This window comes from Giraffa tippelskirchi, chromosome 11, assembly GCF_054371585.1.
Source record: "Giraffa tippelskirchi isolate mGirTip1 chromosome 11, T2T-mGirTip1v1.2.pri, whole genome shotgun sequence".
Classification (NCBI taxonomy): Eukaryota; Metazoa; Chordata; class Mammalia; order Artiodactyla; family Giraffidae; genus Giraffa; species Giraffa tippelskirchi.
Window position 1 is genome coordinate 147,135,157 of NC_137285.1, and position 22,963 is coordinate 147,158,119.

Genomic DNA, 22,963 nt, shown 5'->3' on the forward strand with positions numbered 1-22,963 from the left:
ACTTTCTGCCATAAGGGTGGTGTCATCTGAGTATCTGAGTTTATTGATATTTCTCCCAGCAATCTTGATTCCAGCTTGTGATTCATCCAGCCTGGCATTTCTCATGATGTACTCTGTATCGAAGTTAAATAAGCAGGGTGACAATATACAGCCTTGACATATTCCTTTCCCAATTTGGAACCAGTCTGTTGTTCCATGTCCAGTTCTAACTGTTGCTTCTTGATGTGCATACAGATTTCTTAGGAGGCAGGTCAGGTGGTCTGGTATTCCCATCTCTTTCAGAATTTTCCACAGTTTATTGTTATCCACACAGTCAAAGGCTTTGGTGTAGTCAATAAAGCAGATGTTTTTCTGGAACTCTCTTTTGTTTTTTTTTGATGATCCAATGGATGTTGGCAAATTTGATCTCTGTTTCCTCTGCCTTTTCTAAATCCAGCTTGAACATCTGGAAGTTCATGGTTCACATACTGTTAAAGCCTGGCTTGGAGAATTTTGAGCATTACTTTACTAGCGTGTGAGGTGAATGCAATTGTGCGGTAGTTTGAGCATTCTTTGGCATTGTCTTTCTTTGGGATTGGAATGAAAACTGCCCTTTTCCAGTCCTGTGGCCACTGCTGAGATTTCCTAATTTGCTGGCATATTGAGTGCAGCACTTTCACAGCATCATCTTTTAGGATTTGAAATAGCTCAACTGGAATTCCATCACCTCCACTATCATGTTTGTAGCGATGCTTCCTAAGGCCCACTTGACTTCGCATTCCAGGATGTCTGACTCTAGGTGAGTGATCACACCATCGTGGTTATCTTTGTCATGAAAGATCTTTTTGGTATAATTCTTCTGTGTATTCTTGCCACCTCTTCTTAATATCTTCTGCTTCTGTTAGGTCCATACCATTTTTGTCCTTTATTGTGTCCATCTTTGCATGAAATGTTCCCTTGGTATCTCTAATTTTCTTGAAGAGATCTCTAGTCTTTCCCATTCTGTTGTTTTCCTCTATTTCTTTGCATTGATCGCTGAGGAAGGCTTTCTTATCTCTCCTTGCTATTCTTTGGAACTCTGCATTCAGATGGGAATATCTTTCCTTTTCTCCTTTGCCTTTCACTTCTCTTCTTTCCTCAGCTATTTGTAAGGCCTCCTCAGACAACCATTTTGCCTTTTTGCATTTCTTTTTCTTGGGGATGGTCTTGATCACTGCCTCCTGTACAATGTCATAAACCTCTGTCCATAGTTCTTCAGGCACTCTATCAGACCTAACCCCTTGAATTTATTTGTCACTTCCACAGTATAATTGTAAGGGATTTGATTTAGGTCATACTTGGAATGGTCTAGTGGCTTTCCCTACTTTCTTCAATTTAAGTCTGAATTTGGCAATAAGGAGTTCATGATCTGAGCTAGTCAGCTCCCGGTCTTGTTTTTGCTGACTGTATAGAGATTCTCCACCTTTGGCCGTATAGAATATAATCAATCTGATTTCGGTGTTGACCATCTGGTGATGTCCATGTATAGAGTCATCTAGAAATTAATTTTTAAAGTTAATTTCCTCCAAAATTATTTGGAACAAAAACAAGTATTTCTTAAAAAAAAAAAAAACAAGTATTTCTGAACAACTTTCAAACAAGGTTTGCCCTGACCAGTTTGTTTTGGGACTTGTCCTTTAACGATATCCTTTTAGGAACAAAAAGTGGGGTTTTTGGTGATTTCTAGATAGAATGTTGACTAGTTGACTAACAGTTTCAGGGGGTAAGGTGTGGACTAGAAGGCGGCCATTTGCAAACTCCTATGTAAAAAGCAAGGGCAGATATTCCCCCTAAGAACACACACATAGTGTGTGTGAGGGGTTTTTTGGAGGTGGGCAGTATATGGGAACTCTCAGTACTAAAAATCTTCAATTTCTCTGTAAACCTAGAACGGTTCTCAAAATAAAGTCGCCTGGACTTCCCTGGTGGTCCAGTGGTTACGAATCCACCTGCCAATGCAGGGGACATGGGTTCAGTCCCTGGTCTGGGAAGTTTCCACGTGCCTCGGGACAACTACGCCCAGGTGCCACAACTAGGGAGCCTGTGTACCCTAGAGCCCACGCTCTGCAGCAAGAGGAGCCCCCACGACGAGAAGCCCGGGCGCCCCCACTCGAGAGCAGCCCTGGCTCTCTGCAACTGGAGACAGCCCGCACGCAACAGGGACTCCATGCCAACAATACATAAGCACATAAATAATGTCAAGAGTCGACTAATTAAGAAGAGAGACACCGACACTGGGACTATAACAAACTATGTGCCACGTGGTTCTCATCTCTAGTCATCCAGGTAGTGGTGCTGAGAGGACTTAAAAGTGATAACACAAAACACATGAGGAAACTTTCAACCCAACGTAAAAGGAAACAGGTGAAGTCAAAACAGGAAGCCCGGCACGAACTGGAGTGACCCTTCTTAACACGACTCCAGCACGTTGACAGGACAGGCCGTAGTCGGCAGATGGTGCCTGGTGCCTGCGAAGGGCAGAAAATCTGAAGTATCTATTCACACAAGATTATGCAGTTAACCAATCACAAGGGAACAACTTGTGGGAGAGAAAGAATTTTAATCAACGGGTTAAAAAACTTATATAGCCATGCTGAGCATAATATATGCAACACTGACTTCCAGGTAATAACATGAGTTTTTTCCTCTGTGTGGGAACACCTCACCCTGAACAAACCTGATATACCGCAGCCTGACTGACAATTCGTCACTAGGAAGCTCTGACGCAAGACTTTTTATTTAATACAGCAAACTCCCAGAGTACGTTTAAAATAGTCTGCTCTTTTAAAGCTTCTTTGCACATAATTTTAGAGAGAATATATAAACTGAGGTATATCTGTGTTGTAGTTTCATGAGCACACACTTCAATTTCTGACAAGGGAAGCTTTTGGATACATCACAATAAAATTTCATTTCATGAAAAAATAATTTAAGTTGTGAGGTATGCATCCTGAGATCCTGCACACAGTGTAAGCTCCTGGGGTGAGGGTGGTGCATGATGGGACACACAACACAGAATACAACAAATGAATGGAGTTACAAAATGTGCCCAAAACACAGCGAGGAAGTGCCTGTGTGGGGTGGTCCAGGCGCTCTACGGGTAGGTGTATATGTGCAAGGATGGGTATGCCACGGCAGTCCTGTGGCTCCCCTCTGTGCCAGGATATCTGTTCCTGGACCAGCTTGGCTTCACTGGTGGAGCTGGCTCTTGGCTGGGGTTGGTGCTTCTCTCTGGATCACAAAGTACTGTAAATCCTGGCTTCTCTTTCTGTGCAAACAAGACAGACGAGTTGAATCACTTTGTGCTGCAATTCCTAAAGTTATAGTTAGGACTGGGGCTGCTGTTACAAGGAGGTAGTTGCATTTCTCCTCAAATACCAAAGTAGCTGACATTGTTACAGGGCAGAGGTGACTCAAGCATCCGCCCTAGTCCCTGACATGGCCAAAGGAAGGTCCACAGGTGATATCTTAATTGCTCTGAGAAGCTCAGGGATTGCATTTTATAAGCTGTTTAGAAACATTACACAAAGAAAGAGAACTTGATTTACAAGGTGGGAGACTGCCCAGAGTTTTTAAACTCTTATCTGACATACCATGGAAGTTAAATGCCTACATCTCTGTTACAGAAACATTAAACTAGAAATTTAAAGAAAAATGAAAGTGAAAGTGAAGTTTGCCCAGTCAAGTCCGACTCTTAGCGATTCCATGAACTGTAGCCTACCAGGCTCCTCCATCCATGGGATTTTCCAGGCAAGAGTACTGGAGTGGGCTGCTATTTCCTTCTCCAGGGGGTCTTCCCAACCCCAGGGATTGAACCCAGGTCTCCTGCATTGCAGACAGACGCTTTACCATCTGAGCTACCAGGGAAGCCAAAGAAAAATGAAGTAGAAGTAAAGGCTTGGATGGCATTCAGCTACTCTACTGGGTTTAAGTGGATCCCAATTCACATGTTACAGCCTAACTAGCATGTTTCAGTGGTGGGATACAGCCTTAGCCACCTGTAGACACTTGCCGTGGATGCTGTGTGAGGAAAGGGGACAGTCATTACCTATCAGTGTGTCAGGACAGAACCCTCTTTGACTTGACTTTATCTCCACCTCTCTTTTCACTGCTCTGCTTCTGTGATATCATGTTGGTTGGACTATCTACCTTGTTACACCTCCTAGAGGATCATGGCCTTAAGGGAGGGCTCATGCGGAGAAGGCAACGGCACCCCACTCCAGTTCTCTCGCCTGGAAAATCCCATGGATGGAGGAGCCTGGTAGGCTACAGTCTGTGGGGTCGCACAGAGTCGGACACGACTGAAGCGACTTAGCAGCAGCAGCAGCAGCAGCATGCTATACAGCCCTCAGAGGGCCCCACATGGTCGGATCTTCATAAGATACTGATGGGTAAATGACAGCATCATTCTCAGAATCCCCAAGCAGCAGACTTGAGAAGATGGCAGGGATCTGACCTTGAGAAAACCATCCATTCTGTACCTAGTGAGCATGCGCATACTAAGTCCCTTCAGTCATGTCCAGCTCTTTGCAACCCTATGGACTTTATCTAGCCTACCAGGCTCCTCTGTCCATGGGATTCTCCAGGCAAGAATACTGGAGTGGTTTGATCCCTCCTCCGGGGGATCTTCCTGACTGAGGGATCGAACCCGCATCTCTTATGTCTCCTGCATTGGCAGGTGGGTTCTCCCCCACCAGGGCCGTCTAACTACAATAATCCAGTGGTCCTCAATCTTTGCTCCACCTGGACATGTGTGAGCAGCACTTTCCCAGAGACGTAACCAGGGTTATTTGAAACCACTCTTCACCAGCTGTTGCTCTATTTTTTTCTCCTCCCTCTAAGGAAGAATGGGGCTTCCCTGGTGGCTCAGTGGTAAAGAACCCACCTGCCAATACAGGAGACACAGGTTCGATCCCTGGGTCAAGAAGATCCCCTAGGGTAGGAAATAGCAACCCTCTCCAGTATTCTTGTCTAGGAAATCCCATGGACAGAGGAGCTTCGAGGGCTACAGTCCATGAGGTCACAAAAGAGTTGGGTACAACTTAGCGACCAAACAACAAGGAAAGAATATGCAGGTACAAATGAGCAAGAGAGATGTTATTATAGGGATTATATGAATTCATTCAAACTTATCTTTTAAAAAAGCGAATCATTCACAAACCTCTGTACTGAACGGTCACTGTAACTGGATGTGAGACACCCCTCACAACTGATGGTGGCACCCCAATTTGTTGTTAACATCTCCTGGGTTGAGAATCGCTGCATTCACCACCACTTTTTACCTGAAGTGTTGCCATGGAGTTACAAAATCATAGCTGCCTAACAAATGTTCATTGAAACAAAATGAAATTAGCCACAGCAAGTGTTCAGCCCTGGGTGAGCTTCCTCAGTCCTGAGGTAGCTTGTGGGCTATGCCCCAGCTGGTCAGCTGTTTGTGGCCTGAGGAGGCAAACCACCTGAGATGTTCGCCTTAACAGAGCAAATCCACAAAGATGACACTGTGTGGACTGTGGACCACCAGCCCTCCGAATCATATAATACATTTGAAAAACAAATAAAATTAATTGTGGGCATACACACACATACACATATATTAGGTGAAATACCTGTATTCTGTCTTTATTCTTGGTCAAAATCAAGGTGGTCATATTTGTTGGGTCTGGGGAGGTGCTTTTGCCTCTTCCGTTTAACTGGGATTAAAATAAAGGAACATATTCTCACTAAATTTTCCACGTGGGCAAGTGTGATTGTATCAAACACACAGAGGACTTTTTATTCATGCATGTTGACTCGTTATGGTGCTCTCACTTTGAAAGAGAGGCAGAATGTAAATACAGTAATTCAAAGAAAAGAAGGAAACCAATACTTACTGAGCGCCTACTATGTGCTGGGCACTTCACACATGGTTTCACGTAGAATACTCTCGACAACCTCATGGTGTAGATGCTACAACCCCAACATTTTAGATGCAGAAACGGAGCCCCTGGGGGGTTAAGTAACTCAAGACGACACGCTGGGGCTGGGGTTTGAACTGAAGGCAGCCTCCACAGCCTATGCTCCTGCCGCCGTCACCCTGGACGTCCCGAGCGGCCCTCGGGACTGAACCGAGGTGGCTGCGCTCTGCTCGGGCTCCTCACCGTGACGCTGTGGGACCTCATTCTGTCATCCTCACCCACGGGGCAGCGCTCCGCACAAGGAAGGCCTCATGCATGCTGTCTGGCTACTACCGTACCCAAACCTCCTTTTATGCATAAAGAATCGAGGATTGTATAGCCACGCTCCAAAGCACTGCAGAGTGGGTCGGATCTGCCTCTTCTGTTTCCTACCGCATCCTACTCTGGACTTAACTTCCTGCTTACTTGTTAAAACCCCCAGCAGACTCCAAGGCCCCTGGGGCAGGGAGCGTGTTTCGTTCAAAGCTGCACTCCATACAGTACAGGCTGTTGAGTGGATGGATGGAGGGTCCAGCAGCCTGCTCTTATGATTCGGGTATAAAAGCACACTTCACTAGTGTGTGATATCAGACTTCAGTGGGGTCCAATCCAAAGCAGTGTCACTGTCCCCACCAATGTTAGTGTCCCCCTGCTCCCAGGGGCCCTGTCAGGGTGACACAGGGCGATGGCATTCTTCACCCTGTGGGGGAGAGGCACTGATCGGAAAAATCAGAGCGACTGCATGACAAAGACTAACAACAGGACAGAAGAGAGAACCCAGACCTTAAGAGTTTTCAGGAAAAACAGTGAATATTTGAGGTGATGGGTGTGTTCATTAACTAAATGGTGACAATCCTTTCCAATGTATGTATGTGTGTTGTGTGTGCATGTGTGTGTGTGTGTATAAAATCACTTTGTACACTTTAAATATATTACCAAAAAAAAGTTTTAATAACTTTTCTATGAGTGAGTTAAAAAAAGTCAGGCAAAAATAATACCTTATTCAATCTTGGTTTTTCATTTTTCATCATTGAAGAACTGGCATTCTCTGAAGTTCTGAAAAAGGCAGGATGCTTTTGCAGAGTAGAAGGAAATCCTGCCCTTTCCTAGAAGGATTGCAAAGAGAACAGTTTTCAGTTGCTCTGTTACAATTAATCTACTCACAACAGACCCAATTCACCCAAGAGCAAATCTCCTGCCTCTGAAGGTATTTGCATCTTTAGAGAGCAGGGGGTGCGGTGTGGGTGTGGCAGCGAGGAAGGAGGTATCCACGTGACCCTGGCCTGCACCAGGCCAGAGCTCTCACCACCCAGTGACTCTGGGCTGGCTCTTGCCACCACTTTTCTGTCACTACCTCCTTCCTCCACAAACCCAGACTCCGTGGGCTCCTGGGCTTGCTGCAAGGTCCATCAGGGGCCAAGCTGAAATCTGCTCAGGGATGTCCAGAGGGCCTAGATCCGTCAGTTCAGTTCAGTCCAGTCGCTCAGTCATGTCTGACTCTTTGCGACCCCATGGACTGCAGCACGCCAGGCCTCCCTGTCCATCACCAACTCTCAGAGTTTACTCAAACTCATGTCCATTGAGTTGGTGATGCCATCTAACCATCTCATCCTCGGTCGTCCCCTTCTCCTCCTGCCTTCAATCTTTCCCAGCATCAGGGTCTTTTCAAATGAATCAGCTATTCACATCAGGTGGCCAAAGTATTGGAGTTTCAGCTTCAGCATCAGTCCTTCCAATGAATATTCAGGACTGATTTCCTTTAGGATGGACTGGTTGGATCTCCTTGCGGTGCAAGGGACTCTCAAGAGTCTTCTCCAACACCACAGTTCAAAAGTGTCAATGCCTTTGAGGACCCAGGTAAGAGCTCTGAAATCCACATAGAAAACGGCCCCCTGTCCCATTTCCCATTCCCTTTCTGGTTTAGAGTAAACCTCAACTCTGTCTTGCACCCACTGTGGAACACTCTAACCAGACAGCAGACATAGGCAGCAGAGCTTTCTTACTGGGGCATCTTCAGTTAACTTTGACTCCTGCATCAAAGTATTTTTCTGATACTGTTTGTTTCGCTGTTTTCTTGACTTAAGTGGCTTTTTTTTCTTCTTATACATCTTCTTCTGATTCAACTATTTCAGAAAGTACAGAGAAATTAGCCGTTGAGGGTTCCAGAGAGACACCCACCCATAGGGAGCACTCTTTTCACACAATGATCAAGACACCATTGGTAACCCAGTATGCGGGCCCTGACAGTGTGCTGAATTGTTGTCGGTTTGGAGAACCAAACGACAGTTCAGTTACCTCCTTATTAGGGACCCCTCCCCACTTAACACGCCTAAATCCCCCTATTATAGATATACTGCCAAAGAGGCACTTATACCAATAACCAAATATCTGTGACATAAAATGTGAAAGCACATTACTTAAGGCAATATTGCCAAGTATAGACAATACTGATTAATAGCTGTGTGATCAACTGATACAGTTTGTTTGTTACCACAAGGTAGCTTTAATAATTAAGCAAATGAAGCTTGGTACTAATTTTCCAGGTACCCATGGTGTGATGCTGCTGTAAATCTAGCTGAAGAAATTGTAGGGTCTAGTCTGATACGGCTGGCTCCTCCGACATAGCCTTAAATTCACCCTAGGATGAAGACATTTCTTACTGCAACTAGGAAATCAAGTGTATAGTGAACCACAACAAATATTTTGCTGTCTCTAAAGCTCTTATAATATCTATGTAAAAAAACAAGCCTGTGAATAGACAGGGCAAAAATATCACTCAATATATATAAATATAGAAAACTACCTAAGACCATGTAAACAAAAACACTTTTCAACACTTTTTAAAATGCGTGGGTCATTTTTAACAACCTCTCTTAACATGGTTTTCACTTTAAGTTAAACATTTTCCCCTCACTTTTTGATAATTTTGGAATATATGTGGAGTCCTCACATTTTTCCTCTCTAGGTTTTAAAGAAGAAAGTTACAAAGGACAAAAAGAAGGACTCCAGGGCAGGGAAACCAGTTAAGATGCTATTACTATATTTACTGCAGATCTTAGGACAGTTGAAAATTCCTCCAAACTGTTCAGTAGTGTCAGGCTTTTCTTTAGGCTGCTGCTTCCTGGTGTCAGAGTCTCTATAATCTCACCTCATGTGCTATGTTCAGCAGGTGAACAGGGAGGCCATCTGAGAGGGAGCTGTCAGAACCACTGGTGCTGTTTCCAGAAGGAAAGGAAAAGGGAAAGACCTGTCATTAATTTCCAGGATGTGTAACACTGACCAGAACAGGGGCACGGGGTGAGGACACCTGGTCTGCTATTTGCCCGCAATGTGTATTTCAATTACTAAGAAATCAAGACAAGCACATCCATTCATTCATTGCGAACACCTCCTGCATGCCAGGCAGTGCATCAGGCACAGGAAACAGAGATGACCCGTGCGGCAAAATAAATACTGGCCAGATGGACAAAGCTGCCCTTGGCAGTGATTGTGAGAGGCGTGGGATTCTTAACGAGCAGCCCGAGAGAAGAGCAGGGGGCTGTGGCTCGTTTGAAAGCAGGGGCTTTTCCCGATATGCACTACCTGTCCAGCCAGTACCAGCTCAGAGAGCAAGGATGTGCCTAGTTACTCTTTAAGAATGCATTGAAAATACAAATAGATACATTTAATAACAAAAGATCTGTAGGTCACAGATTAGGAGCATTACTTTTAACACCCCTCTCCCCCTTTCTTCACAGGCTAGGATGAATGAGGACTCAGATAATCCATCCTTTCTCCCTTCATCATGTCCGTGGATTCTGTGGCGCGTTCTGTTTTCCCCTTTCCTGGGGTGTGGTTGGCAAGAACGGCAAGCTCTGCTCTATGACACGTCCTCCGTATATGAAAAATGTCTTAGGCACAAAACTCCGATCTCCTGGGAAAGGACAGCATTTCCCGCCACTCTCTTGCTCGGCCCCTTCATTCTGTCCGTGCTCCTCTCCCTCCCATCAGTGCACAACGAGGAGCCCAGCAGCAAAGCAGCGGGAAACAAGCCCCCGCTTCTCTCAGCTAATTCCCAGCTCCCTGTTCTCACAAGGCTTTTCCAGCCTGAGGAGCAGCCTTTGAGGCCGCTAGATAATAGCCTCTGAAGTCCCTTTTGGAGATAACACAAAACATTAACAAAGCGAATAGAAGCGTTAGATGCAGTACGCCCCAGAAGATGTCTAAAACCATGTATGTGCGCACTGAGACACAGCTCACACTGGGCTTGCACACGCAGCCCGCTTTTCTGTGTAATGCTGTGAATGGATAGAGCCCCATGGAGGCTGGTGCTGAGGCTGACAGATTGGATTCAATAATTCTTAACTAAATCCATCAGGGTATCCCTGCTGAGCCTGTCGGGATGCAGTCAGGATGCTCTTGAGTCAGTCCCCACTGGGCCCAATGTGTAGGAGTTGATATGCAGGAGGCGTTTTGTTTCTGAGACTGAAAGTGAAGAGGCCTTGGTGCAGTGGTCCTTGTGAGTTAGGCAGAGGCTTCTGGGAGAGAGGAAGAGGTGACATAGCGAATGGGACGCCCTACCTGGCCTGATGGTCTGGTTTTTAAGGTTCCTAAAGAGACTTCTGGGAGACTCAGTCAGCAGAACTACTTTAGGGCCACAAATCAGGGCTCTCTAACCCTTTCCAGAGCCTAGAAGAGAGGCTGACAAAGACTAGGCACTTACTATCTAGTTGTTGAAAGAAAAAGTGTATCTAAGTGTGCCATGATTTTATTCAATACTTTGCATCTGAGGTTCAAAACCAACACAACAGAGCAAGCAAGACAATAATTAAACAAAATAGAACCTCTCTGGTTTTACTTTGAAATGAAGTTTGTTACCTGGATTCAACGTCAGACAAAGAGATGTCACTCCAGCTTCTTTCTAAATCCATATCTTGTCCAAGTTCCTTGAATTTCTTATGGACTTCCTGTTGTAAGAGCTCTTTAAGCTCTGCCAGACACTGCATGAACTATGGAATTAAAAAGAAAGCTATTCTTGATTATACATTTACTTATTCATATACTAAATATGCTGAAAGGCACTTTGTTTATTGCTGGGGACATAAGGATGAGTAAACTGTAACCTCTGCTACTAAAAGCATGTGAACAATAAGTTACATGAGTTGTGGGAACAGGCAGAAGCATTTTTAGGGAAGAATGTCAATGAACACTGCTTTAGCCATTCCCTTGGTTATAGCTAATAATAAACTTCTTGAACAATGCAGAGGTCGGATTTGCTTCACTTTTTTGAGTAGCAAGAAGGAAAAGTTAGATTGGGGTTTTTCAGATTTTGGTCTCTGGCAAATCTGATTTAAGAGGCCCTATGCTGAGTTCAAATTCTCCTTTAAGTATTTTTTTATTGAACAGCAGCATTGTCACGGGTTCCCAGGGTGGACATTTCAGAGGGGTCATGAGAGATGAGTTAGCGACCGTGAGTCCAGGCTCCCTTTTAAGAAGGTGAACAATAAAGGGAAATAGAAATAAGCTCCCGGAAAAACAAGGCCAAAGGAAGCCTCTGCTTGTGATTTAAGATGGGGCCAGCTTGAGAACATCTGCAGTTGAGAGGAAGAAGGAGAAAAAAAAAAACAGGCCCAGAAAAGAGAAGAGGTAATTAATAAGGTGACACTTCAGCGACACCACAGGGGAGGCTGGCAAGTGCACCAAGGACAGGAACAGTTTTGGAGAAGAGAAAGGACACCTGACTTTCTGAAACAGGAGGAAGGGAAGTAAGCGTTGGTGCTGCCACAGGTAAGCCCAGCAGTGAGGGAAAGGGGCCTGCACGGAAGAGGTGCCGTGGCCTCCACTCCCGAGGAAGGACCAGGTCAGCTGGGGGTGTGCAGACTGGGGGGTTTCTTATTTTTTTTGATTATAAAAACTTCAGAAAAATATGAGAAGGAAAATAAAGATCACCTGTAACCCCACTGGGCTGACTTTGGACCCGAGTGACAACGATCACAGTGACATCACCACATGTCTTGAAAGCCCATTCTTACCTTGGTTCGGTCAGGATCACAGAAATCGAGAAGGGTGTCACAGACATGATAACCCAGGGATTTCAGATCCTCAGTGGTAAAGTGAGTGTCTCTTTTATTGCCTGGGGACAAACAAAGTCCATAGGACTTCTTAGTAAGTCTTCATGAGCAAATGCAAATCTGATTTATGAATATCTCATTAAAAATACCACCTCTGATTCTAGAATATTATGATTCTGGTCAGAGTCTCTCTCTTAGTTCGTTTCAGGAGAATCTTTGACAATGATCAAGTTTACAATCATGACGCCTAAATTACTGAGGTTTTACTTTGTGATAAGCACTAGGCCAAATGCTTTACATACACTATCTCATTAGGTAGGACCTGTAATACAAGTACTAATATCATTGCCAGTTAAAGGAAACTCAAAGGGCTTCCCAGGTGGCTCAGTGGTAAAGAACCCGCCTGCCAATGCAGGAGCTGCAGGAGACGTGGGCTTGATCCCTGGGTCGGGGAGATCCCCTGGAGGAGGAAATGGCAACCCACGCCAGTGTTCTTGTCTGGAGAATCCCGTGGACAGAGGAGCCTGGCGGGCTGTGGACCATGCGGTTGCAAAGAGTCAGGCACGACTTGAGTGACTGAGCATGCACACAGAGGAAGCCCAAACTCAGACCTGCCGTGTTTCCGGGCCCCGAGCAACCACTGTGCTATACTGCCCCATCAGCATGACGTTCCATACTCGTATTTTGGGTTCTCAAATTTAGCATTAAAGCGCAGGCAAGGAAATCTTCTAGGTCAATTATCTCCCCAACATTCAAAGGGATTTCACCTCACCAGTGCTTGGCTTGGCTTCCTCTTGCCATAATGGCCCGTGATCTACGAAAGACAGCTTACCTAGGGTGGACCCGCCAAACGTAGACTCCATGGTGTAGCTGTTTAGGATTCCCATCCGCCACATCACAACTCGCCCTGTTCCTTCTTTGCACTTTTGGACTTTAAAGTTACAACTGTGAAAAGAGAACTAAAGAGAAATCCAAACCCTCTGTTAATCATAAACTGGCAAATGTAAGATGTCTAAAATTCACTACTATGGTTAAAACAAATGGAAGTATATATTACTTTCTAACATATGTTCCATAAAATACCAAGGGGTGTCATAGATATTACAGAGGAAAAAATGAGTTCTGCAGTCATGTTGGTTGGGGAGATGAAGGTTTAACCCAATTAAACAGGCCTTCTCTGCAGGACCTCTCATTTAATGTGTTACTGTGGACCGTGCCTCTCACTAGGGGAGAGAGCAGATTCTGATTTCATTGCCTGTGAGCTCTTCCTCTCCTTCCCCCCTTCCACAGGGACATTCTGTAGGACTAGGGTTCCTTCAACACCTGTTGGGAATGCTGGCTTACTTTAGTATTCAAGGTACCGCTAGCCTGAGATTTACTATAACTCCTCCCCACCTTGAACCCTTGGATCTAGAACCCTTATCCTCTATCCGCGATTTGTGTATGCCTCACCCCTCTCACCTCTGTCCAGACTCTCCCACCTCCTAACACTAATGTGGTCCTGGCTTGGAGTTCAATAGCCTCCATTGTACTTCATGATCACCCCAACTCTTTCCTCATTTGGAATTTGTAAACATATATTGGGTTGGCCAAAGAGTTTGTTCAAGTTTTAGATCCTGGGTTCTGGATGTGATTTCATTTGAAGAAACAAAGAGATTCCTGGAAAAAATAGGAAGATTAAAAAAAAGAAAAGGAAGAAGGGAGGGAGGGAAACAGAGCAGAAGGAAGAAAAGCTTCCTTTTTCTTTTTCAACAAATAAGTAGCAGGTACAAAATATTTGTCCTATTCGTATTTTTTCCAGCCACACTGCACAGCTTGTGGGATCTTAGTTCCCTGACCAGGGATTGAACCCAGGCTACAGCAGTGAAAGAGCCAAGTCCTAACCACTGGACTCCCAGGGGATTCCTTTGTCCTATATCTTTTTTTGTTTGATTTTTGCAGGACTAATTATTTTTAAAGGGCCATTTTTATTCCTATTCTGTTTATTTTGGCTGCACCGTGAAGCATGCACGATCCTAGTTCCTTGATCAGGCATCAAACCCTTGCCCCCTGCAGTGAAAGTGTGGACTTTCAACCACAGGACCATCAGGGAAGTCCCTCTTATATCTTTATGTGAGAAAAATTTGCACTATCATTTAAATACTTTTCTAAACCCAATCTAACTTCTTTCCAATGCCAGTTACATTTTGTGAATCTATTTATGATGTTGAAAACCAACTTTTAAATCAGCACAGATACAACTGTCACAGAGCTGTTACTCAACCAACTACTAAAGACTTTTAAGTTGTTTTTATGAGTCCTCTAGTGTCGTACAGTTATTTGTGATCTTGTATTACATACATGTTTCTGTAGAGGCTCATATAACATGAGCGTTTTGTCTGTCTTTCAATCCCTTCTTCCATTGCTAGCCACAGGATGAAAGATGGTAGAGAATTCTACCTACTAAGAGTTTGAACTTACACCCAGGGCAAAGCAGCCAATAGCAATTAAAAAAAATCATCTTTATGGAGATATTATTCACATGCCATACAATTCACACATTTAAAGTACACAATTCAGTAGCTTAAATAGATTCACAGAGTTGTGTAACATTACCACAACCTAAGTTTAGAATATTTTCATTACCCCAAAAAGAAACCCAGGACCCATCATTAGCTGTCACTCCCCATGCCACCCTCTCCCCATCAGCCCTGCTGCTGCTAAATCGCTTCAGTCGTGTCCGACTCTGTGCGACCCCATAGACGGCAGCCCACCAGGCTCCACCGTCCCTGGGATTCTCCAGGCAAGAATACTGGAGTGGGTTGCCATTTCCTTCTCCACCCCATCAGCCCTAGGCAATCACTAAACCGCCTTCTGTCTCTATAGATTTGCCTTTTCTGAATATTTCCTAGGACAGAATCAGATAATATGTCGCCTTTTGTGTCTGGCTTCTTTCACTTAGCATGATGTTTTCAAGGTTCAGCTGGGTCTGAGTGTATCACTGCTCAGTTCCCTTTACTGCCAAATAACATTCCATGGTGTGGATATAATACAATTTTATTTATCGTTTCATTGGTTGATGAACACAGTGTTATTCTTAAAGCCACACTTTTCTAAAGTCTTGAAGTCCAGCTTTCTGGGATTTACTCAAGATAATGAAGAGCAACAAAGTGGCAAACCAGACACTGCATATAGGAATGGATGAGTTACCCTTCTCCCTTAGTCAGCGGACAGAAAATTACCTTTCGTGCTTACCTTATCTGGTGCATTTTTGCTTAACATTAAAGGAAAGACTCGCTCATGAAGCCAGAACTGGCGATTGGTGTTATTGCAACCATACAGGAAGATGTTATTTTTACGGCTGTGGCCATGGAAATCACAATACAAGAGAACCTCCCTTTCTTCAAGAAGTCTACGGAGGGTGCAAACAAAGGACTCAGTGGGTATACAAAGGCATGAGAATAGTCAAGGATCCCTTGGAGTCTCTTCCTTAAGTATGTCTGTTGATACTTTCTCTCCTAAGAAAATTTCAGCCCCTAATAATCTTCAAAGGACCCCCAACCTCATCCCTGATGGAAACGTGTCTCCAGCACTCTTTGCCTTGTCAGCCACGGAAAGCAGAGATGGGTAAGCCTTGCGGAAGGAGAGGAGAAAATCCCCTGAAAGAAAGCCCACCCTGCTGCAGACCTGTGAAAAGAGGGAGACAGGCAGAGAGGGGAAGGAACCAAAGGCAGCCTTGGTTTCGGACATGCCAGGGTTGGTTCCTCTAAGGCTCAGTTCTTGTCTCTGGATGACCAGGACACCTATTCAATCTTCCAAACACAGTCACCTTCTCTGTGATGATGGTAACAATGCCACACGCTACAACATGCAGGAAGTGAAGTGAAGTGAAGTGAAGTCGCTCAGTCGTGTCCGACTGTTTGCGACCCCATGGACTGTAGCCTACCAGGCTCCTTGGTCCATGGGATTCTCCAGGCAAGAGTACTAGAGTGGGTTGCCATTTCCTTCTCCAGGGGATCTTCCTGACCCAGGGATCGAACCCGGGTCTCCCGCATTGTAGGCAGATGCTTTACCGTCTGAGCCACCAGGGAAGCCCCTTTCAACATGCAGGGGACTGTGCTAAGTAGATAACATGGATTATCTCATTTAAGCCTCACAGTAACCACCCAAGGCAGGTATTATTATCCCCACTCTACAGATAAGAAAACTGAGGCTTCCATGGTCACAGAAGCAGTCAGTAGTAAAACCAGGTCTCAGACCCAGGCCTGCCCAACTCCAATATACACTCTTAGCCATTCTGCCTATGAACCCAAAGCTACTCTCAGCCGTTCACACAGATACGGTGAGAAGGTGCGTGAGTCTAGATATTCTTATGTGCTGCAGTTTCAGGTCCAGTGAAATGGAAGCTCCTTTAAGGTGGGTGCTATTATATCATTAGTCTTCAACTACTTTTACATTGGGTTAGAAAATGCAAATTGATTTATTATTCTTTCTTTATAAGAGGATAGCAAGGAATTCAGACTCTGCAACCAGAGAACTAGCTGTATGACCTTGGGAAGGTTTCTTAACTTTTCTGGGCCTTAATTTCCTCATCATATATAAAATGCGGACATCGACTGTGCCCACCCCACAGGGCGAATGTGAGATTAAACGGGTCATGTGGGAAGCACTGAGAATCCTGCCTGTTGTACACAAGAACTGACTAATGGTTAGGTACTATTATTACACAAGTCTCATCACGAAGATCTATGAACTCCCTGACTTTTGACCTTTTACATTCAACCATTTCACTTTTAAGTGAAACACCTCTAGTGAAATACTGCATGTTTAGTTTCAATCCAAAGATAAGATATGATTTAAAAATGTGAAAACTAACAAACCCACATGGCTGCAAAGAGAACATTAAAGACTGTCCCCAGAGCCATTCCTGACGCTTATCCCATCGGAAAAGATCTCACACATCAGGTAGTGCTGACAGTGTAAGACCAACGGATAGAAGCCTCACCTCTTGATCATATTCCTGGTGTGCCAGATGCAGGGGAAAGACTCCTTCAGAATGGTTTTATAATGCCTGTTCAAGTCCCTTCCAGCCAGCGAACACCGATAATTCCCCACAATCACTCCGTCTGGATTTAACATAGGGACCACTTTGAAGATAAAGATATCTCTGAGGAGCTGAGCATCTGGGGAGTTGCTCAGGATGAAGTCCAAAAAGCCTTTCATAATCCAGGAGCCATTACTTTCCCCGGGGTGCACGCGGGCAGTCAAGACCACCGCTTTCTTCGCAGCTGCCTCTTGAGGGGTCCGGGCTGGGTTGGTGATGGTGACCAGGTAGACGGTGTTTCCTGCTAGGCTCCTACATAAAGTCCGGAGTTTGCAGAACTGAGATTTGACGGGGCTGTTTGCCACCGACAGGAGGAAGCGTTGCAAGTCAGTGTACGTGTATGGGTAGAAGTGTGCAAAGAAGCAAGTGTCCTGGTCATGTGGGAACTGAATGGTCCACGTGAGACAGTAGAAGGGCTGCGGTCCCTCGTCCGTGTGGTTCCTGTAGTACTTGATTTCATTTCCTTCTCTCCTCCAGCCAATGCTGTGGGTGCTGGCATCCAACTGGGAGTACATGAGCGGCTTCATGCCTATAGTATAGAGGCTCTTGGGTTTTAGCAAGTTGATGATGGTGAAGCGATAGGTGACATCTTTTCTGGTGTTCTGAACTCGAAAATAAAACCACTGAGTGTGCTTATTTGTGTAGAGGTCAGTTCGCAAGGTGAGTTCATACTCATAGGTGTTTCTGTAATAGAGAACACAGAAGCATATCTCTATAACTCCACCCGCCTCTCAAAAAACAAATACTGTTTTCTCCTGATAAAAACAGATTTTACTACAACAGAAAAGCCTGCTGTATCAAACATTTATTTTCTATTTTCCCTAGTTTTCCAATTCATGTATCAGGCTAGCAGGAACTTGGGGAAAGAAAACTTATTCGGAGTGGGACAGGAAGAACCTCAACACTGACACAGCTGCGCGGCATGTTGGGGACCGTGAGCTCCCTGGTATCTTTCAAGAGCACCCAACAGCAGCTTCTAACTACTTCAGCACCTCTCTCTGAAATGCACTAAACAGTGAAGCCAGAGCTTCACTACATGAGCTTCACTACAGAGCTTCACTGGATGTTAGCTACATTCTAGATATTATCTCTGTAGAAGAGACTGTAAGCCCTCTGTGCTATCTTTATATCTGATCCTCACTTATTTGAAGATGAGGGGACATTTCTGGAAAGCTTTCACCTTGTTGAACTTGCAGAAGACAAAATACAAATGCCAGATATCACGGAAAGATACTCATCCACAAGCATAACTCATGAAGTATGAACTAAAATGGGATGTCCCTTCCGCCTCCATCTCATTGGCATTCCAGAGCTGGGAAACAGGCACTCTCACACACTGCTGATGGGGACTGAAATCATGTTGGGAGGACAACTGGACAAAAACTAGCATTACCGAAGTGATCAAACCCTGACCCAACAATTTTATGTCTAGGATTTGTCTCTTACACCGCCAATACTTAAAAATACGAATGCATAAGGGTATTCATTCATTAAGCCAAAAGTCGTAAACATCTTCATTTCCCATCAGTTGGAGAAAAGGTGAATAAGGTATAGAGTATCCATACGATATGACAATATGAGCTATTAAAAATAAGGAAATACATCTCTGATACGGCCATAAGAAAACATCTAAAATTTATTAAGTGGAAAAAAGCAACATGCAAAACAGTGTGTATTTAAAAAACAGTATGCAGACTATTTTTAAAATATGTAATCTGTATATATTACATCTATCCAGAGAGAAAAAAGTTAATGCATATACACAAAAATTAATACATATAAACAGTTGCTGCATCTGGGAGGTATGATTATAGGACTTCAACTTTTTATGTTAGGTATTTATTGAGGAGCTTCCTTGGTGGTTCAGCGGTAAAGAAGCCACCTGCTAACATAAGAGATGTGGGTTTGATCCCTGGGTTGGGAAGATCCCTGAAGAAGGAAATGGCAACCCACTTCAGTCTTCTTGCCTGGAGAATCCCATGGACAGAGGAGCCTGGCGGGCTAGCAACTAAACAACAACAATTTTATTAAGACTGGAAAAAGTTAATGAACAGAAAACCTAATTAAATAGAATTGGGAGACCTGCAATGATAGTGGAGCCCAATAGGAAGAACTCTTTTCTTCCTGGTAAAGATGCAGCCAATGAAAAGCTACGAACCTTTTGTTTGCTAAAGCCCCCCAACTTCCTTCTCCTCTTAGTTAAAGTGTTCTCCCTCCCTTGCATTACAGGACTTTCGTGGCTCCCTGTGGCTGAAGACCACGAACTACAATTCTCTGTCAATCTTGAATAAGGGCATGTTTAAATAAGCCCTTGAATAAGGGCTGGAGAAATATCTAACAGTCTATTTCAGGTCCATAAAGCAAATTTCAAATGTGCACTAATTTCTTTTAGAAGTAGAAAAAACAGTTTGGATAATTTTTTTATTCTGGAGGAAAATATGAGTCACAATTATTTCATTCTTCTTCATTTTCCTCACAATCATCCCTTTTCTTTTTTACAAAAACACCCACGACTCCTTAATATTATTCCTGAAGACACTTCTCAGTCATTTCAGTCATCATCCCTTTGGGAAATTCCTCTCTGTTACTCACACTCTGACAGCTTTCTGCAGGTTCCCACTCTCAAACCTTGATTCAAACAGCAGAGTATTATCTTCTGGTCCTTGTAAGGGGACAGAAAGCTCCTTGATAATTCCCCGTTTGCCTCCCACTCTGGAACTGGTAAAATAGGAATCTCCGGTGGGCACTGTGGATAAGATAGATACATTTAGTCCAAGTTCCACTCAGAATCCATTTATCCAGTATATGTTTATTAAGCCCCTCTGTGTTCAGTACTATTCTAGTTTAACAATAAGGGGTATTTAAATAAGAAATTTCTATATTCTCAGCAGTCAATGGCTTTGCAAGTGAAGCAAGTAATTATTTAACATTCACTGACGTCATACAAACTTGCATCACTTATATGGATAATTTCACTTTGCAATTATTTTTTACTATACTTGCATTATGTTGTCAGATGTTAGCAATGCCTACCAATCAACAAATGATTGACATCAACAAAGATCCTGACCACGGGGCAGGATAGATGCATGCATTAAACAAACAGAAACATGTACAGGGCTGCTTTTCTAAGCAGGTGCTTTATTAGTAGATACAGTCACATTATGACTTTTGCTTCTATATGCAGCCTTGTCACTGTGGAGATTTAGAGAATAGGTAATTTGGATAATAAATGAAAGCAGAGGAGAAAGTGAGTATAAAATGGGAGTAAAAGCACAGAGGAAGGAAAAGCAGAGAAAGCAGCAAGAGTACGTATAATCCATCTAAGAGCTGGAGCCCCATGTTGTTCAATCTTTTCAAGGAATCATAATCAATGGACAGACCAGCAACCAGATGTCATTAATACAGGAATTTCAATATTTTCTTGAGTCTCTCAGGTAACATTAAAAATGATCCAATTCATAGCCCACAGTTACATGTCTCAAAAACAAAACCTCCTTCTTATTTAACCCACAACATTCTTATGGCACGTGCTTGCTCTAGGACTCCTAACCTAACAAACTCCCAGACTCTCCCCGGAGCCCCATCGTCTCAGTTTTCACTTTCTTTATTCCTCCAGTAGGGTGGGCTTAACTCCACTAGATGAATCCAAAGGCAAGATCAAGACAGATGCCACAAACGTGGATTAACAGGACAATTCACAAAAGCTGTGGTATCAGGAGAATGAGCTCTCAGCCCCAGGGTTTCTCCCTCTGTAGAAAGATGGCTGGATAGAACCCATGAGGCAGTGGGGATTCATGGTCATCTGGTTTACTGAAAATGACTACAAGGTCACCGACAGGTAAAACAGGCTCCACAGTAAAACAGGCTTATGATACCAAGAATTTCTTGAGGTCCTAGGAGCGATACATCCCCTATTATTTATAACTCAAGTCAACTGACTTATAATCTCAGATTTTATTTAAAAATTCTTTTTTACGTGGACCATTTTTAAAGTCCTTATTGAATTTGTTACAATACTTTTTTCTGTTTTCTGTTTTGATGTTTTGGCTATGAAGCATATGAAATCTTAGCTCCCCAACCACAGACTGAACCTGCATGCCCTACGTTGGAAAGCAAAGTCTCAACCCTGGACTGCCTGGGAAATCCCCTGATCTCAGATTTCAAAGTTTCCCAAACTCCTCCTCAGACGTTCCATAAGGTGGAGCTAGGCAGTTGCTTCATCTTTTCTACCTCACTGAATATACTAAGTTTTGCCAAAATAGTGAGATGAGAGTCCAAAATCAAGGCAACTGGGAACAGAGTGTGTATAACCACATCTCAGACGGACCCTCTCTGCTAAAATCTGCTCATTTTATTTTTCTAGTGGTAGGAATGTAAACCCACTGCAGCTCCTCTTTCCTATCTCTTGCTGTTTCTTCACCCTCCCCCTCCGATTTTATTAACTTATATTCCATTTCTACTAATTACATTTGGTACATATTCCTCCTCTAATAAAACTGACTTCTCTTCTGACCATTTCTATCTATTGATTCACGGCTTTTTAACATGACATCTCCTTTCTGCCTTCAAGGTTACTATCACCATCAGCTTCACCTCCTCCCCGGCACTGTTACTGTCTCTATCGTTGTTATGGCTGTTTTAGTGAGTTTGAAGTTGATTCATCCTTTCCATAAATATCCTTTTATCAATAAATATCCAATATCAATAAAGGATATTGAACAGAGGAAATTCTCCATTTCCAGTTTTCAGAATGCTATTATGAAAGGTTGGATTTTGTCAGATGCTTTTGTTGCACTGATTGAGATGATTGTGTAGTTTTTTTCCTCTTTGTTCTATTCATGGGGTTTGGCACGTCAGTTTTCTTAGGTTGAACCACCCTTGGCTTCCCTGTAATAAGTCTCCACTGGTCACGGTGCACAATCCTTTCAATATGCTGCTGAATTTGGTTTGCTGGTATCTGGTTGAGGATTTCTGCGTTTATATTCACGAGGAACACTACCCTACAGGTTTCTTGTGATGCCTTTGTCTGGCTTTGAATGCCGGCTTCGTAAGAAGGGGGAGGAAACGTTTCCTCTTCTTCTGTTTTCAAAGTTTTTGAAGAATTAGGGCTATTTCATCTTTAGATGTTCGGTACAATTCAAATAAATCCTGTTTATCCATCTGTGCCAGGGATTTCTTCCCAGGAAGATTTTGAATTACTAATTCAATTTCTTTGTTATAATCTATTTAGACTTTATATTTCTTCCTGAGTCAGTTTTGATAATGTGTGTTTTCCCAGCAACTTTTCCTGTTCGCCTGTGTTGTTTAATTCTCTAGTGTAACGCTGCTGATAGCACTGCCTTGTGACTGTTTGATTTCTGCAGAGTTGACGCCTGTGTCCCCTTTCACTCCTAATTTTGATCATTTGTGTTCTCCTCTCCTTGTTCCTTGGTTGGTTTGGCTAAAGTTTTGTCAATTTTGTTGATGTTTCCAAAGGACCAACCCTTGGTTTGATTTCCTACCTTACTTTCCTATTTCACTGACTTCCATTTTTCTCTTTATTATTTCCTTCCTTTTGCCCCCTTTAAAAAAACTATTTATTTACTCATGGCTGTGCTGGACCTCTGTTGCTACACACAGGCTTTCTCCAGTTGCGGTCAGCAGGGGATGCTCCTCACTGCGGTGCATGCTTCTCACTGCAGGGGCTGCTCTTGTTGCAGCGCCTGGGCTCTAGACCACAGGCTCAGCAGTTGCGGCACACAGGCGTAGTTATTCGGTGGCGTGTGGGATCTCCCTGGACCGTCAAACCCATGTCCCCTGCACTGGCAGGCAGATTCTTAACCACTGGATCACCAGGGAAGTCCCCTTTTGCTCACTTTAGATGTAGTTTGCTCTTC

At 43.8% G+C, this 22,963-nt stretch overlaps 1 protein-coding gene across 14 annotated transcripts in view; it reads right to left on the reverse strand.

Moving 5' to 3' along the window:
• Window positions 1-22,963, reverse strand: part of LOC145525521 (mitochondrial carrier homolog 2) — a 63,251-nt gene that overhangs the window by 33,334 nt on the left and 6,954 nt on the right. For 6 of the 14 annotated variants that reach the window (XM_081538841.1, XM_081538839.1, XM_081538837.1 and 3 more), the window contains 11 exons: window positions 19,677-19,830; window positions 16,986-17,768; window positions 15,236-15,392; window positions 12,834-12,960; window positions 11,963-12,063; window positions 10,809-10,939; window positions 9,100-9,166; window positions 7,955-8,074; window positions 6,950-7,057; window positions 5,625-5,708; window positions 2,559-3,286 (listed from right to left, as the gene is read on the reverse strand). In XM_081538841.1, the coding sequence (XP_081394967.1) occupies window positions 3,113-3,286; window positions 5,625-5,708; window positions 6,950-7,057; window positions 7,955-8,074; window positions 9,100-9,166; window positions 10,809-10,939; window positions 11,963-12,063; window positions 12,834-12,960; window positions 15,236-15,392; window positions 16,986-17,768; window positions 19,677-19,830 (2,006 nt within the window). In that variant the 3' untranslated portion in view covers window positions 2,559-3,112. Of the gene's footprint in view, window positions 1-2,558; window positions 3,287-5,624; window positions 5,709-6,949; window positions 7,058-7,954; window positions 8,075-9,099; window positions 9,167-10,808; window positions 10,940-11,962; window positions 12,064-12,833; window positions 12,961-15,235; window positions 15,393-16,985; window positions 17,769-19,676; window positions 19,831-22,963 lie in introns of those variants that run through there. The other 8 variants (XR_014068260.1, XR_014068258.1, XM_081538835.1 and 5 more) reach the window with 2 other exon arrangements.